Genomic DNA, 15,987 nt, shown 5'->3' on the forward strand with positions numbered 1-15,987 from the left:
ATTTGTTAAATGCCTAACACAATATTTGGCACTTAGTAGGTGCTATATAAATGTTTATTATCTTCCCTTCATCATTGTGATCTCTACTGAAAGATAAAACCAGGAATCATAAATCAAATATAAAATTGCATAACTGAGACAAAACAGCAAAATTAATACTAAAGAAACAATTCTCTTCACCTTCATCCTACCTTCCAATCCCTATCCCTTTAAAAAATACAGAGAAGTACAATTTTTCATGGACTCCATCGTGACTGATGGAAGAGGAAATATAGTCTGGAGAAACTGTCAAGAAACTCTCTCATAGATCTCTGTCTCTCAGCAACCAGAGGCTCACAGATGCTTTATTCCACCTCCAAAGCTCCTGTTCCTCTCTGTCTCTGAAATTATCACTTATTGCTCTCCTATTAAGCTGCTGCTGTTATATGCTACTCTGTTGTTTCTTCTCCATTGAGATGCTACAATTGTCTTCTGGTGGTTGACTTCTTTTTCAAAGAGAGTATTGTTGCTCTTATGTGAGACCCCCCAATCAACTTGCCTGAGGCTAATCAACACATTTTCCCTTTTTTTTTGCAAGGAAGGGATATAGTTACAAAGCACAAAGGGCCCCCTGAAGTTGGTGTTTTGCTACTTTTCTGTTAATCTTCCTCCCCTCAAGGGGCAGTTTCCTAGTCTTCCTAATATTCATGTTGTAATAAATAAGTTCCTTTCAATTCAACTAAAACCAAGTCCTTGTAAATTATGCTGAAGTGTCTACAAAATTCAAAGAGATCCTTGGCAGAATTGGTGGGATAACAGAAGTATGGCCTTTTACTCCTTATTACTGACACTAAGCCTTGATCTCAGTTTTCCTTTACCAGTTCCTTCCCATAATCTTCCTGGAGGGAGTTTACAACTGGTTTTTCAAATATGTCACAGTTTGTCTATAACTTAGCAGATTCTCTTTAAGAGTTGCTATGGCCAAAAAATTAATCATTCTTTCCCAAAACAGGTGATATGCCTCTCTGAATTTAGCTAAACCTAGTTTTCAATATCTAAGCCTAGTTCTCAATCTACACACTATCTACAAAATTCAAGTGTGATGGACATGGCTCTTTTCAACAATGAGGTGATTCAGGGCAATTCAGAATTACCCTGTTGAAAAGAGCGACATCCATCACACTTAATCATCACATAATTGTGTTGTTGTTATGTACAATGTTCTCTTGGTTCTATTCACTTCACTTAGCATCAGTTCATGTAAGTTTTTCCAGTCTTTTCTGAAATCAGATTGTTCATCATTTCTTATAGAATAACAATATTCCATTACATTCATATAACATAACTTATTCAGCCATTCCCCAATTGATGGCCATCCACTCAATTTCCTTGCCAGTACAAAAAGGACTGTTACAAATATTTTTAATATATGTGGAACCTTTTCCCTTTTTTATGATCTCTTTGGGATACAGACCCATTAGAGACACTGCTGGATCAAGGGGTATGCACAGTTTGATAGCCCTATGGGCATAGTTCCAAATTGCTTTCCACAATGCTTGGATCAGTTCACAACTCTACCAACAATATATTAGTGTCTCAGTGGAAATTACATTCTTAATGGGAAAAAAACTGTCTTTTTAAAAATTTGTATCCTGAGTATTAAGCCCAATGCCTTGAACACAGCAAATAATGTATAGCAAATGCTTTTTCTTTCATTCATTTATTCATTCTTATAGAGATAAACAATACATATAGGAGAGCGGTGGCCAGTGTCAAAAAAAAATCCAAGACCTTTAAGGCTTTTTTTAAAGAAAAAAATTTTATCATCATTTGGCAGAATAGAAAGCAGAGAAATTTGTGACCAATTCCCCTCTCAGTCTTTATGACTCTTACATTAAGTAGAATTCAAACAAGGGTGAAATGGCAAGCAGATAAGTGGCTTACCCTAGGCAGTTTCCAAAAGGGGATAGTTTACAGATAAGCACTTTGGTTTCTTGAGGTGTATATCAAGAGGCAAGTTTAAACATTCAATAAAATTTGGGCAAAAGCAAAACACAAGCTTTATGGTTAGGTCCCAACATTAGACCTGGGTGGCATCCAAAGTATTCTTTGAAGCAATCTCCAGATCCCCAGAAGTTTTTGGGATTAGTATTATTTATACATTCTGCAATGCAATATTTAGACACACAAAACTAGCTTTGAACAATATAATAACTAATAAAGATTTCTCATACCAGAGAAAGTAGTTCTTGTTCTAGGAGTTGATGCAAGGAGGTACTTGACATTGACATTTCCTTTTTTGAAGCAATGTCATTATCAATTTGATTACTTTTTCCCAGAATAAGAAGTGAAATGTCGGGTAGTAGGGCAGATTGCAAGATGATCTCCGTGGACAGGTGGAAGGGATGTGAAGCATGATCTTCTAAGACAAGCTAGATGTGGTGGACTAGGGGAGTTGACATATCTACACCTAATAAAGTATCCCAGCCTCAGGGCAGGTGCTCCCAAACTGATAACATTAACTGTCTCTGGGACTATGGTAAGAGTTCAACTCCTACCACAATAAAGCTTGGAGAAGATTTTATTAGAAGTTGAATGAATGAATGAATATAAAGTATCCAGTAGGTTAAAAAAAAAAAGCACTTCAATGGCCTCCTGGATATGTTCTAGCATGTTCTAGACATGTGCTTAATCAATAAATATTTAAATACTTGTTGAATTTTAAAATGTGAATGGAAGACATTTGTTAATAAATAAAGTGCAGTACTGGAAGCCATAGAAAACCTAGGTTCAAATTTTACTTCTGACATTCTGGACAATCCACTTACCCTTAAAAAAAAAAAAAAAAAACTTACCTGAGTTACCCTCAGGCAACTCCCTGGAATTTATCTTCTAACTATAGTTAGGTCACATCTAGTAGAGCGACTTCACATGCTGGGTTTTCCTCAGGATTATGAAATCACAAATTCATGCAGTATAAGCCCAATGTGGTACGATGTTTTTACTTCCAGAAAGAAATTTCATTTTTCTTCAATGAAAAGAGAAACTTGAACTAGATTTCTCTGTCTTCCCTTTAAGCTAAAATATTCTATTATTCTAAGTAAAAGACATGATCTCCTTCCTCAAAGAACTCTTAATCAAGGAGTAAAAAGAGGACTAAATTGAAAAACAGAATATCGTAGTCTTGGCTTAGCACTAATCGATTATGTGGCTTTGGACAATATGCTTCATCCATCTCTGTTTATGTATTCAAAAAATTTTAAAAGGTGAAATAGGTGATCTTTTAAAGATCCTTTCTTCCCAATAAGATCAGGAGTGAAACAAGGTTGCCCACTATCACCATTACTATTCAATATTGTATTAGAAACGCTAGCCTTGGCAATAAGAAAGGAAAAAAAGAGATTAAAGGAATTAGAGTAGGTAATGAGGAAACCAAATTATCACTCTTTGCAGATGATATGATGGTATACTTAGAGAACCCCAGAGAATCAACTAAAAAGCTATTAGAAATAATCCAAAACTTTAGCAAAGTTGCAGGATATAAAATAAATCCACATAAATTAATAGCATTCTCGGACATCACTAACAAAATCCAACAGCAAGAGATACAAAGAGAAATTCCATTTAAAATAACTGTTGATAATATAAAATATTGGGAATTTATCTGCCAAGGGAACATTAGGAACTATATAAGCAAAACTACAAAACACTTTTCATACAAATAAAGTCAGATCTAAACAATTGGAAAAATATCAAGTGCTTGTGGACAGGTCGAGTGAATATAATAAACACAACAATACTCCCTAAACTAATCTGTTTATTTAGTGTTATACCACTCAAACTCCCAAGAAACTATTTTATTGACCTAGAAAAAATAACAACAAAATTCATCTGGAAGAATAAAAGGTCAAGAATTTCAAAGGAATTAATGAAGAGAAAAGCAAATGAAGGTAGCCTAGCTGTACTAGATCTAAAATTATATTACAAAGCAGCAATCATCAAAACCATTTGGTACTGGCTAAGAAATAGAGAAGTTGATCAATGGAATAGGTTAGGTTCACAGAACAAAGTAGCCAATGACTATAACAATCTAGTATTTTACAAATCCAAAGGCCCCACCTTTTGGGATAAGAATTCACTATTTGACAAAAACTGCTGAAAAAAATGGAAACTAGTATGGCAGAAAGTAGGCATGGACCCACACCTAACACTGTACACCAAGATAAGATCGAAATGGGTTCATGCTCTAGACATAAAGAATGATACTATAAACTAACTAGATGAAGATAGGATAGTTTACCTCCAGATTTGTGGAGGAGGAAGGAATTTGTGACCAAAGAAGAACTAGAGATTTTCTTCTTATTGATCATAAAATAGATAATTTTGATTGTATTAAGTTAAAAAGGTTTTGTACAAACAAAACTAATGCAGACAAGATTAGAAGGGAAGCAATAAACTGGGAAAACATTTTTTACCTCCAAAGGATCTGATAAAGGTCTCTTTTCTAAAATATAAAGAGAATTGACTCAAATTTATAATAGTTCAAGCCATTTTCCAATTGATATATGGTCAAAGATATGAACAGACAATTTTCAGATGAAGAAATTGAAATTATTTGTAGCCACATGAAAAGGTGCTCCAAATTCCTATTTATCAGAGAAATGCAAATTAAGACAACCCTGAGATATCACTACACACCTGTCAGATTGGCTAAGATGACAGGAAAAGATAAAGATGAATATTGGAGGGGATGTGGGAAAACTGGGACACTGATACATTATTGGTGGAACTGTGAACAAATCCAACCATTCTGGAGAGCAAATTGGAATTACGCTCAAAAAGTTATCAAACTATGCATAACCTTTGATCTGGCAGTGTTTCTACTGAGATTATATCCCAAAGAGATTCTAAAGGAGGGAAAGGGATCCACATGTGCAGAAATGTTTGTGGCAGCCCTCTTTGTTGTGGCAAGAAACTGGAAACTTAGTGGATGCCCATCAATTGGAGAATGGCTGAATAAATTATGACATATGAATGCTATGGAATACTATTGTTCTGTAACAAATGACCAGCAGGATGATGTCAGAGAGGCTTAGAGACACCTTCATGAACTGTTGCTAAATGAAATGAGCAGAACCAGGAGATCATTATACACTGCAACAACAAGACTATATGATGACCAATTCTGATGGATGTGGCTCTCTTCAACAATGAGGTGATTCAAACCAGTTTCATTTGTTCAGTGATGAAGAGACAGAGAGAACCCAGAGAGAGACCCATGGGAACAGAGTGTGGAACACAAGATAGCATTCTCACTCTCTCTGTATTTGCTTGAATTTTGTTTTCTTTCTCAGTTTTTCTTTTTCTTCCTTCTTGATCTGATTTTTCTTGTCCAACAAAATAACTGTATAAATATGCATACATATATTGGATCTAACATGTATTTCAACATATTTAACATGTATTGGACTACCTGCCAGCTACGGGAGGAGGTGAGGGGAAGAAGGGGAAAATATGGAACAAAAGGTTATGCAAGGGTCAATGTTGGAAAATTACCCATGCAAATGCTTTGTAAATAAAAAGCTTTAATAATAATAATAAGATCCTTTCTAGTTCTAACATTATAAGAACGTTAGAGTTTATCTTTTGTCATGCAAAATGGGACAGAGGTATCACTTCTCCTTATGTGACAGGCATATGTAGCTGTAGGATATTGGCTTCAAGATTTTCCTTCATCCTATTATTTGTTCTTTCTCACGAGTTATAAAATGTCCCCAAAATCTTGAGGAAAGAAGTTTTGGGTGCTGAAAAGAACATGATCAAAAAGAAGAAAAATCTGAAAGGAAGTTTAATATAACCTTCTTTAGCTCTTAGCAAGGGCACAGAGGAAGTTTATTTTCATTAGCAGTAGCACTGCAAGAGAAAATTCATTCAAATCACGGAGGGAAGTGTGTGTGTGTGTGTGTGTGTGTGTGTGTGTGTGTGTGTGTTGGGGTAAGGGGAGGAGAAAGGTGACAAATTAAGATAGATAACAGCAAGAAGTCCCGACGAATATGAATTGATAAGTACTGGAATAGCTAACCAAGGCAATGAATTGGATCTCCTTTTCTGGAGGTACTTAAGATGTCTATAATGGTTTACAAAAACCCAGCCTTAAAACTAGGGAGCAGATGGGGTAACAATATGATCCACAATCTCCTTCTTTCATTTACTCCATCTTTTCTTTTCCATTCTATCCTTTTAAAATTATCCTTCCTCTTCAGTCCTTTCTCCTTTTGCACTCTTTCCTCCCCATCCACCTTCTCTTTTTCCTCTTTTAGCCCCCACCCCCCCATTACTTTCTCCAAACCTTTTTCTTTATTTTACTTCATTTTCCTCTTTTTTTCTCTCCTTAGATCTCTCTGAGCCCTGTTTCTTATCTTTAGATCATTTATTCCTCTATAAATTCTCTGGATTTCCTCTCCTGCTTCTTCCTTCCTTTCCCTTTCCAGCTTTGCCCTCCAGAAAGCCTATCCTCCTCAGAGAGATGGGTGGGTTTGGAGCCGGAGTCCCGCCCCTTTGGATGCGTGTGTGTGTGTGTGTGTGGTGTGTGTGTGTGTGTGTGTGTGTGTGTCCATGACGCGGCAGTGATGGGGAGGGAGGAAGGACAGGGAGGGGAGGGGCGCATTCTACCCGGGCTCCTCCGCTCCCCGCACTCCTTCGCTCTCCACCGCCACTAAGGCGCAGGCTGGGCGCAGGCGGTGGCGGGCCGGCATGGAGAGCCTGTTGGAGAACCCGGTGCGTGCTGTCCTCTATCTGAAAGAGCTCACGGCCATCGTGCAGAACCAGCAAAGCCTCATCCACACCCAGCGCCAGCGCATAGACGAACTGGAAAAGCGGCTGGACGAGTTGAGCGCTGAGAACCGCAGCCTGTGGGAACAGCAGCAGCTTCTGCAAAACCATCCTCCCCCTGGCTTAGTCCCCCAGTCGCAAGCCCCGCTCCAGGCTTCCCAGGCTTCTGCTGCGGTCAGTTCCCCCGAGCCTCCCCAGAACCAGGGACAGCTCTCTACCATCGCCCCACTGCCACCGCTGGCAGTGGCTGCGCCGCCGCCGCAGCAACCGCCGCCGCCGCAGCTGCAGCAGCCAGCTCAGCACCACGGACAGCTCGCAACACAGCCCCAGCCGGGCCCCAGCAGAGCTTTAACACCCCAAACACCCCACCAGCATACCGCGGTCTCCGGAGCCGCTGCCGATAAGGAGAAGGAGCGCCCCCCTTGTTGCGCTGCTGCTGGAACCCTCCTCCCCCACAAACCCCCTGCCGCCCTAGGCAAGGGCGTCCTAGGCAGGAGACCTGAGTGAGTGGATAGAGGGGACCAGGGTCACTGGGGAGGGGGACAGTATGAGAAAGGAGAGCCAAGGGAAAAAACGGGGGGACAGTGAAGAAAATGGGGAGCTTAGCAAGGGGAAGCCGGAGACCCAAAAAGAATCTGAAGTGAAGGGGGAAAGATGGGTATTTGGTGGTTAAAGTAAGTAGGAGTGTCTCAAGGGGATTTGGGATGAAGAAGAAAGATGTTAGTGTTTGAAAGAAATGTAGAGGTTAGTGTTAGATTAAGTTGAGGTGAGGAGAATAAAAGGCGAAATCGTAGTCATCAGTGATTTAAGGAGATGGTTAAGTGGAAGGGGCAAGGTTGATTCTGTAGTTGGCAAAGGATAGGGGCTAGTTGGGGGAGGCATAATCTTGGGAAAAGAGGATCTATGTTTAGGGACTTAGAACTTAGGCAGAAGGATTTAGAAAGGTTGGGGCCATAAAGGATACAATTGTGCGAAGGGTTTTTGGTGAAGAGATAAGGTGGAGGACATTAATAGGGGACTAAGGGAAGTAGAATTGGGATATGATGGGGTATGGAGTGAAGAAGACAGGGAAAGATATGAGGAGAGGAAAAAGAGAGAGAACACATAGGCAAGCAAGAAGAATGTGCTAAGGTAAAGGAGTTGGGAACAGTGGAAAATGAAGAAAACAAGCAGGACTTCTCCCAAAAGGAAAAATAAATAAATCAGCTTTCAGATTGAGGCAGGGAGAATAAGAGCAGGGAGTTACTCCAGCAGTAGTCAAATTCTTTCCTCTCACTGTGTTGTCACCCTGCCCCTGAAAAAACCAATAGCCACCAAGAGGCTAAAGAAAATCAGTCCACCGAGCCATTTGTAAAGCTATGTTCTGGTTATAGCTCATTATTGCCAATCCAGGGAGCTTCCCTTTGCTGATGAAGGATAGATGTTGAAGGAAATATTTGACAAATAAGGTTGACTTTTGCTGGTTATACATATCTTTGTAATTGGCAGCTGCAAATCCAGGCTTCTTCAACTTGAGTTTTCAAGTCAGAGATGGTTTCAAAGATGAAAGTAATGAAGGCTACAAGCTCTTTCTCTATCCCATTCAAGATATCTGAGAGCTTTTCTACTATTCCCCTTAGGAAAGATGAGACGAAAGGAGCTATTTATTCTTTCTTTGTTATGAGGAAGGTACCATAGTACCATGTTCCCTCCCCTGAGTTAGGCAATGGGAGGACTTTATGGAAGGCACATGCACAGGGGTAAAGCATTTGGTTTTTCTTGGCAGTGATGCTGAGGGAGTTTGTGTACATGTGTGTCTTAGGGAAGGTCAGGAAAGGGAGACAGTAATTCCATTTGTGTTCTGGTTACATTCAAACACTTGGTAACTGGGGGAGAATTTGGGGAACTTGATGTGTATTTTCTTCTCATTCTTGCTCTAAGGCTCTAAGTTGGAATTTCACATAAGATCACAGAATCATTACAACACATTACATCAGAGTTGAAAAGGAAATCAGAAATGATCTAGTCCCACTCTGTTTTATAAATGAAGAGATTCAGGATTTGAGAGGCTAAAAAAGTTGCCAATTACATAGGTAATAAGTAATGGCATCAGAATTCCAATTCAGATTTTTCTATTTTAAATCCAGGGATTCACTTTAGATTCAAAGGTTAGAAATAATAAGTGAAAGGCCTTTTTGGAAGCTGTGAGTATTAAGGAACAATGGGGGTAAAAGCAGGTGAAGGATCAATGTAAGTTATCCAAAGGCCCCCAAATGATGGGAAATAAAGGAGAAAGGTGAAGTAAGAAAGGGAGAGAGGGAGAAGAACATGCTGTGGAAAGGAAGTTTATAGCTATAGGGGACACCATTTTCTAAGGCAGCCCACTCCACTCTGGGAAAACTCTAATTTTTAGGAAGTTTTCCTTTACCTTGAGTTAAGATCTATTCTCTCTAACATCTGACCATTTCTCCTAGCCCTCTGGCCTAAGACAATTCACCTTTGAGTGAGTCCATTCTTGCCTGTTGGAAGCAGACAAGATTAGGAAATCTCAGCAATATGGAAAACTGAGCAATCTGAAGAATTTTGCTCAGATCCCTACTAGATTCAAAGTTTTGCCTCCTATTTCCCTTTCTTTCCCTTCCCATTCCCCACCCTGACCCTGGGCCTTCCAGTTTCTCCTGTGTCTTTCCTTTTTCATAAGCAATGAAAAGTTTAGTGGAATGATTTCTCCTTCACATTCATGGCTTGATGGAATATTCTTTTTAGAGGGAGTTCTATGAGCCAGTCCTGAGGCAGGGTGAGGGAGGTGAATTAACATAGACCTAACATGCTTTACTGATTGATTGATTCCTTGTCCCTAAAGGTTATTATATATTTTTTGGTGATTTTACCTTTTCTTCTTACCTTTGCTCTGTTGTCAGCCCCAATCTATACCCTATTTCTCCCACTCTATTTCTGGGAGTTGCATTGTCAGCAATAGCCCAGAATCAATGGCTTCCCTGGATTAAGGTGCCCTATGGTTTATTTCTAGCAGCTAGTTAACCTAGATGATACAGGAAGCCCAAATTCTTCCACCCAAACACTGCTGCTAGAAACCCAGTGCTGTTCAAGAAGCTTCCTATTTTATCTTCGTGTCACTCACCAAGGAAAGAAAAAGAATACATAAGTTTCACTGAATTTACTTTTCCCTTCCAGTTTTGAAACAAGATGTGATTGGGCTCATTGTAAATCACTTCCACTTAGAAAGCTGCTATAGTTTTCTTTAGGAGAGAGGGTACTTTCCCAGCTTGTCATTTCTGTCCCAAATCAGCCTATCTTCACATAGAATCATAGCAATCACCATTTTTTTTTTACTATTCCCCAAATCTCTCAAGGTGCCCATCCTAATCTCTAGACTCCTTCCTCAAGGTTTTAGCATTTTGCATCTTATTTTGCCCAAATACTCATAACCAATGGTGCAGGATATAATTTAGCAAGAGGAACAATGTGTGTGTGTGTGTGTGTGTGTGTGTGTGTGTGTGTGTGTGTGTGTGTGTGTTGCTTCTTTATGTGGTTCTTCCCTATGGAACTCTCTGCTATCAGGATGGTGAAAGGAAGCAGAAAGAAGTTTAGTCATATTTTTCTTTTTTTCCTGACATTTTTGCTATCTTCTCTTTATCCCTGCTGCAGTGCCATTGGCCTTTGTGGGGGAGAATGTTGGTTAGGAAGGTGAGAGTCTGGGAAACAGAACTCAAAATGCAACTTATCTCTCTCCTCCCCAGGTTCCCCCACTTGCTATATAGGCAAGAGCTTAGGGAAGCCTGTGACTGGGAAAGATAAAGGGCTTCTCTCTTTCCAACTAATTAATCACCTCCTGATCTGTATTAACATGCATCTTGAGCTTTCTCTTTCTTTCCTTCCTTAGGCTATTGGAGAAACAAAAGAATATATCTTAGGGGGTCAGGCACAAAACAGTTTAAGGAGTAAGGGAGTGGAATGATAGGAGAAAGCAGAGTAAAGATGTCACAGAAGGATAGAAGCTGGCAAGAGGGAAATCTAGAGGGCATAGATTTCTTTTCCTTATACCTTCTGACTTTGGCTTCCAGTATTACAGGCCTCTTAACTAAAGCATGAAATACAGTTTGATCAATTTTATTTTTTTTCAATCAAGATTCCTAACACATAGAATTGATTATTTTTGGGGGGGTCTGGAATCAGAATCACAGCCTGACATGGCAAAGTTCTTTTCTTGCCCACCATGGTCTATAGAAGTTGCAAATTCTTCTGCTTTATCTGCCTTGGGCACCATTATTCCTAGGTCCATTAATACTTTGAATCCATTAACACCAGGGCAGATCTACATTATGAAGTCTTATAGGCAGGGGACTAATCATATAGAGTAGAGGATAATAAAATAGCCATGCAATTTGGAGAAATGAGGAAGATATACTCATCCTATTCTCCCTTTTTCTTAGTTTGCCTCTCCTTTCCCTTCTCTCTTCTACTCTTTATAGTTATTTTTTTCTTTTGCTTTCATTTTTCTCCCCCAGCTCCTATCTCTCCCTCCCTTTCTCTTTACCCCTCTTTTTTCTATCTTGCTTCCTTTTTCTTCCCTTGCCTTTTCTCCTCTTCTCTCCTTTCTTTACTCCCTTACCTTTTTTCATTTTCTCTTTATTTTCTTTTTCCTACTCTTTTTCTTTTAGTCTTTCCCTCCTTTCCCATTCTACTTTCTCTTTTTCTTTAAAAATATCTTTATTGATGCCTTTTGCCTCTACAATATAGTTATTTCTGGAAAAAGACTACATCTTCCGAAACTCCAGCCTCACAATGAATCCTCCTGAATAACAAAGAAAAATAAATAAAATTTCCTGTGAGTATAGTATATGTGCTCCTCTTATGACAATAACACAACTCCATGGGAGGTAGTTTCTACATTTAATATATACTAATATATGAAAATAATGTAAATGATAGATATGGGAAGGTTGATGATGAATGAAGAGGAGAGAGGGATTCCTTATTTTGTAAATATCCTCACTCATAAACATATGTTTATGTAGTATATGGGAATAACAGTATGTCCATCAACAAAGGAGTGTAAAATATGGTTCCTACAGAAAGCAACTGCTTTTATTTTTTTTATTATAGGCTAACTTCTGCCTCAATGGATTTTTCTTCTTTTGTCTTGGGAATTTTTGATTCACATCAAGTTATTAATCTTTCTTCATTTACAATCTTTTCTTGAAATGAGTTTCAAGCTAGATAACGAATATAGTGATGGAATGAACAAAATGGGGATCTCCAGGGAAAATATATCAGCATCCTTTCAGTCTTCTCACTAGAAGCTAGATGTTTCTCCTACTTTTCTCAGCCTGACTAGCTTACCCAACTTCTATCTAAAATGTTAGAGTTGTTTATGCAACAGGGGTTAGTGACCACTAATGCATACATACACACATAAATACATAAACATATGTCTACTGTATATGATACACACATATATGATATAAACACATATATACACATTAATATTATACCTATGAATAGATTATACAATAATGAAGGAGAGAGCAAAATATTTAAAGGGGTATCATTTATTGGATATAAAATACCTAGTGCCAAGCATTTTTGACCATAGGGACAGAAAATAGCTTTTCTGTATAAATTTTTTCCCCTTCATAGGAAAGAGACAGAGAAAGACCTCAGAATAACAAGTGCATCAGTCAAGAAGTATTTACTCTGTTTCAAGCACTGGGGATACAAGGAAAGGCAAAAACACTGTCCCTTCTTTCAAGGAATTCACATTCTAAAAGAAGAAGCAACATGGGAAAAGCATATTTATTAGTTGTATATCATGCTAATGAAAGGTATAGGGGGTACTCTCTTTGACTCACAGGCTAAGAAAGGATATTTCTGAATTTGCTTAAGTCATTTTTACCAATCTGTGTCTTTATCAGTACAGTAATAATAGCATAGTGGTACAGGGTTGTTGTGAGGATTAAATGATCTACATGTGAAGCCTTTTGCAAATCTTAAATCACAAAAAAGGCCATAGTATTCCCATTGTTCACTAGAGTTCTCAATTTGTAAACTTTTTGACTCCCCCTCCTATATGATTAAGTTTACTAGGCTTGTGGCACAGTATTGGTCACATCCACAAGTGATCTAAGGGTGAGAAAACGAGAAAGTGGAAAATCATTTCACATTCTGAAATGTGAAAATTCTTTATTTGGCTCTGAACCCCTTTTCTACATTTGGGAAATCTTCTGTTTCCAGTAGACAAGATTGACAAGTGATTTATGAAAGCATAATAAAGTGAATAACTGTAGAAGTATTGTACATAACTAAATTGTAAAGAAATTGTTTCGCCTTCCTGACAATCTTTCTTACAACTTTCATTTTTCCTGGGAAACATGGAGAAGGAGTAGAGAAAAAATTATGTGATGGAAACTCATCCAAATTAGCCCTACAACAATTGGGGACAATATGGGGGAATCTCCAGTAGCTGGAATTCCTTTGTCGGACCAATTTCATTAGTTACTGAGGTTTCACAGTAGCACTGTTATATCTCCTAGTATCATCCTGTTGGTTTTGCATTACTCCTCTGAAACAATAGTGTCCTAATCTCATTTCCATTGCAGATTTCCATATATTTGCCATTGCAGCCATCCAGGCTTTGGCTCAGCTCACTCTGCACCCAGATGGGGCTAGAGTGACACTGGACCTGCACCAAACAATAATGAACCTCTCTGCTTCTAGCCACATGAAAAAAAAAATAGCATGGAATGGAATGGTGGACTAGCAATTTCTCTTCCGAGCAAATATCTCAAAATATCCAAATGAGGGAAGGATTGGGTTAAAAGCCAACAAGAAAATTATCTCCAGACATCTGGAGCAGTCATGATGCCTCCATCCCAATTTTTAATTCACACCGGGGAGGTCATGATAGATACTATAACAGTAGCTTCTTCTAATGCAAACCTGTTTGGACTTCAGCAAAACTGAAGATTAGAAGTGGCAAAAGAAGAAGTAATGAAATATAAAAGGAATTCACTTTCAGATGTAAAAGAAGCACTTCTTATTTAGAAGAGGTATGAGCTTAAGATAGTTGAATTACCTAAGGAAAGGCAAGCAGAGACAATGAACTTGTTTCTCAGAATATTGGCTGGCTTTATTCTTCTTTTGGGAGCAGGTAGGTGGCTACAATGCAGGGTCTGAAATCAGGAAGACTCATCTTCCTGAATTCAAATCTTGCTTCAGACACTTATTAGTTGTGTGACCCAGGGAAATTCACTTAACCCTGTTTACCTCAATTTCTCATCTGTAAAATGAGCTGGAGAAGGAAATGGGAAATCACTCTAGTATCTTTTCCAAGAAACTCTAAAGAAGAATCAAACATATTGAACAACAAAATTCCTCTCTCTGGGCAGTCATCTGCATAAGATGCATCAAAAACTAGTTAAGTGTAAGCAAGTAAAATATTCACCATAAAAACAGAGAGTGTCTCTTGCTGAGAGAACCCTAATCTGACACAGGTGGTCTATTGAATAGGAAAGACTAGATGTGTTTCTACTTTGTATCTGGAGGCAATAAACCTTAGAGCACAGAACTTGAAGGAGTAAAAGAAGAGTGGCACATGCCAAACCTAGGGTAAGTGCTATTGCCATTTCTAAAAGAGTACAACAATACTCAAGTTGAAAAAAGAACTGTAACACTCCAGTTGAAAATAGAACTATAACACTCAGTCAAACTAGAAGCTGGAGGGAATGAAGACTGTAGTGAGTCTAGACAGCCCAATAAGAAGTCCTTCTCTAGAGAATGAATCTGTCAGTGATAGTATGAGTTGGGAGAGTGAACTCAAAGATGATGCTATATATTCAATTGAATTTTTTTGAAAATTGTTCATATACTTCATTATTTAACTATTGGCTAATGGTTCTTAGCCTTTCCCTCTTTTTCCCCCTCTATCTGTTTTTCTTTTCTTCTTTATTATCTTCTTTTCTCTTTTTCACTCTCTCATTTTCTCTCCCCCTTTTCTCTATTTACTCTCTTTTCCCTTTCTCCATCTCCCTCTGTGTGAAGTGAAGTGAAGTGAAGGCCCACCTATTCTTTTTATCTCTCTGCACCAATATTGGCAAGTTGGGGTTTCCAAAAAGAAGTGATGATAGCTGTAACCAGTCTTCTCAAAGTTCTAGGGGTAACATTTGTGGGTGACTATCTTCTTACTACTGTATACTGTGTTTCTTGAGCTACACTGTGGTATGTTGCCCATTGAACAAATCAGCGGATGCCATCAACTCATCTAAATATTTACTAAATAGAAGGCAAAGCAAAAATAATTATAGCATAACATGCTGTTGTTTAGTTGTTCAGTCAGGTCCAACTCTTTGTGACCTCATTTGGGTTTGTTGGGTTTTGAGGTTTTGGGGGACAATGTTACTAGAAGCTAATGCTATTTCCTTCTCCAGCTCATTTTGCAGATGAAGAGCTGACTTGCCCAGGCTCACACAGCTACTAAGTGTCTGAGGTCAGATTTGAACTCAGGAAGATGAATCTTCCTGGATCCACACCTGCTACTATATCCACTGTGCCACCTAACACCCATAAAACTTCAATCTAATACACAAAGTATCAATTCGGGATAATGTTCCTAAGCTTAAAAGTATCATGAAAATGAGACGCAAAGATAGAAAGCACATTTGCCCAGAACAATTCATATCTTTGGAACTGTGGGCAATTATGTTATTTCTTTGCCTCAGAAAGAACTCACATGTAAGTTTATTGATGGGTGTAGCTTTGGTGTTGGATAGATAGATGGCTCTGTTTCTAAATTGGGCAGCTTCAAAGCTAGATGGCTGCTTCATCGTTGGATTACTTACCACTAAACTGGCTGCCTCTCTGTTGGGTAGGAAAATTCTTCACTGCTGAAGTCGTAGAATGCTCTGCCTTGGCTGAGTGTTACAGTGCCATTTTCAGTTACAATGTTACAATGCTCCTTTCAGTTGAAATATTACTATACACTTATAGTTCTTCCAGCTGAAGTGCTCTTTCAGAAAGGACAAAGACCTTTAGGCTGTAATTTGTTGACCTTTTCTAGTTCTGCTCTCTCGTTGGACTCAGTGTACTCATCAGGCTCAGGGGGCTTTTCTTAGACCTACTATACTGATCCAAAGCTGGATCTTTCAATGAGAAACTTCTAACTTGTAGGGATCTATCAAA

General features: G+C 38.7%; 1 protein-coding gene across 4 annotated transcripts in view; it reads left to right on the plus strand.

The window, feature by feature from the left end:
• Window positions 1–6,638: 6,638 nt before the first annotated feature.
• Window positions 6,639–15,987, plus strand: part of IQSEC3 (IQ motif and Sec7 domain ArfGEF 3) — a 159,699-nt gene continuing 150,350 nt past the window's right edge. For all 4 annotated transcript variants that reach the window (XM_052000634.1, XM_052000635.1, XM_052000637.1 and 1 more), the window contains exon 1: window positions 6,639–7,313. In XM_052000634.1, coding sequence (XP_051856594.1) covers window positions 6,733–7,313 — 581 coding nt within the window. In that variant the 5' untranslated portion in view covers window positions 6,639–6,732. The remainder of the gene's footprint in view (window positions 7,314–15,987) is intronic.

The sequence above is a fragment of the Antechinus flavipes genome, chromosome 5, assembly GCF_016432865.1.
Source record: "Antechinus flavipes isolate AdamAnt ecotype Samford, QLD, Australia chromosome 5, AdamAnt_v2, whole genome shotgun sequence".
NCBI lineage: Eukaryota > Metazoa > Chordata > Mammalia > Dasyuromorphia > Dasyuridae > Antechinus > Antechinus flavipes.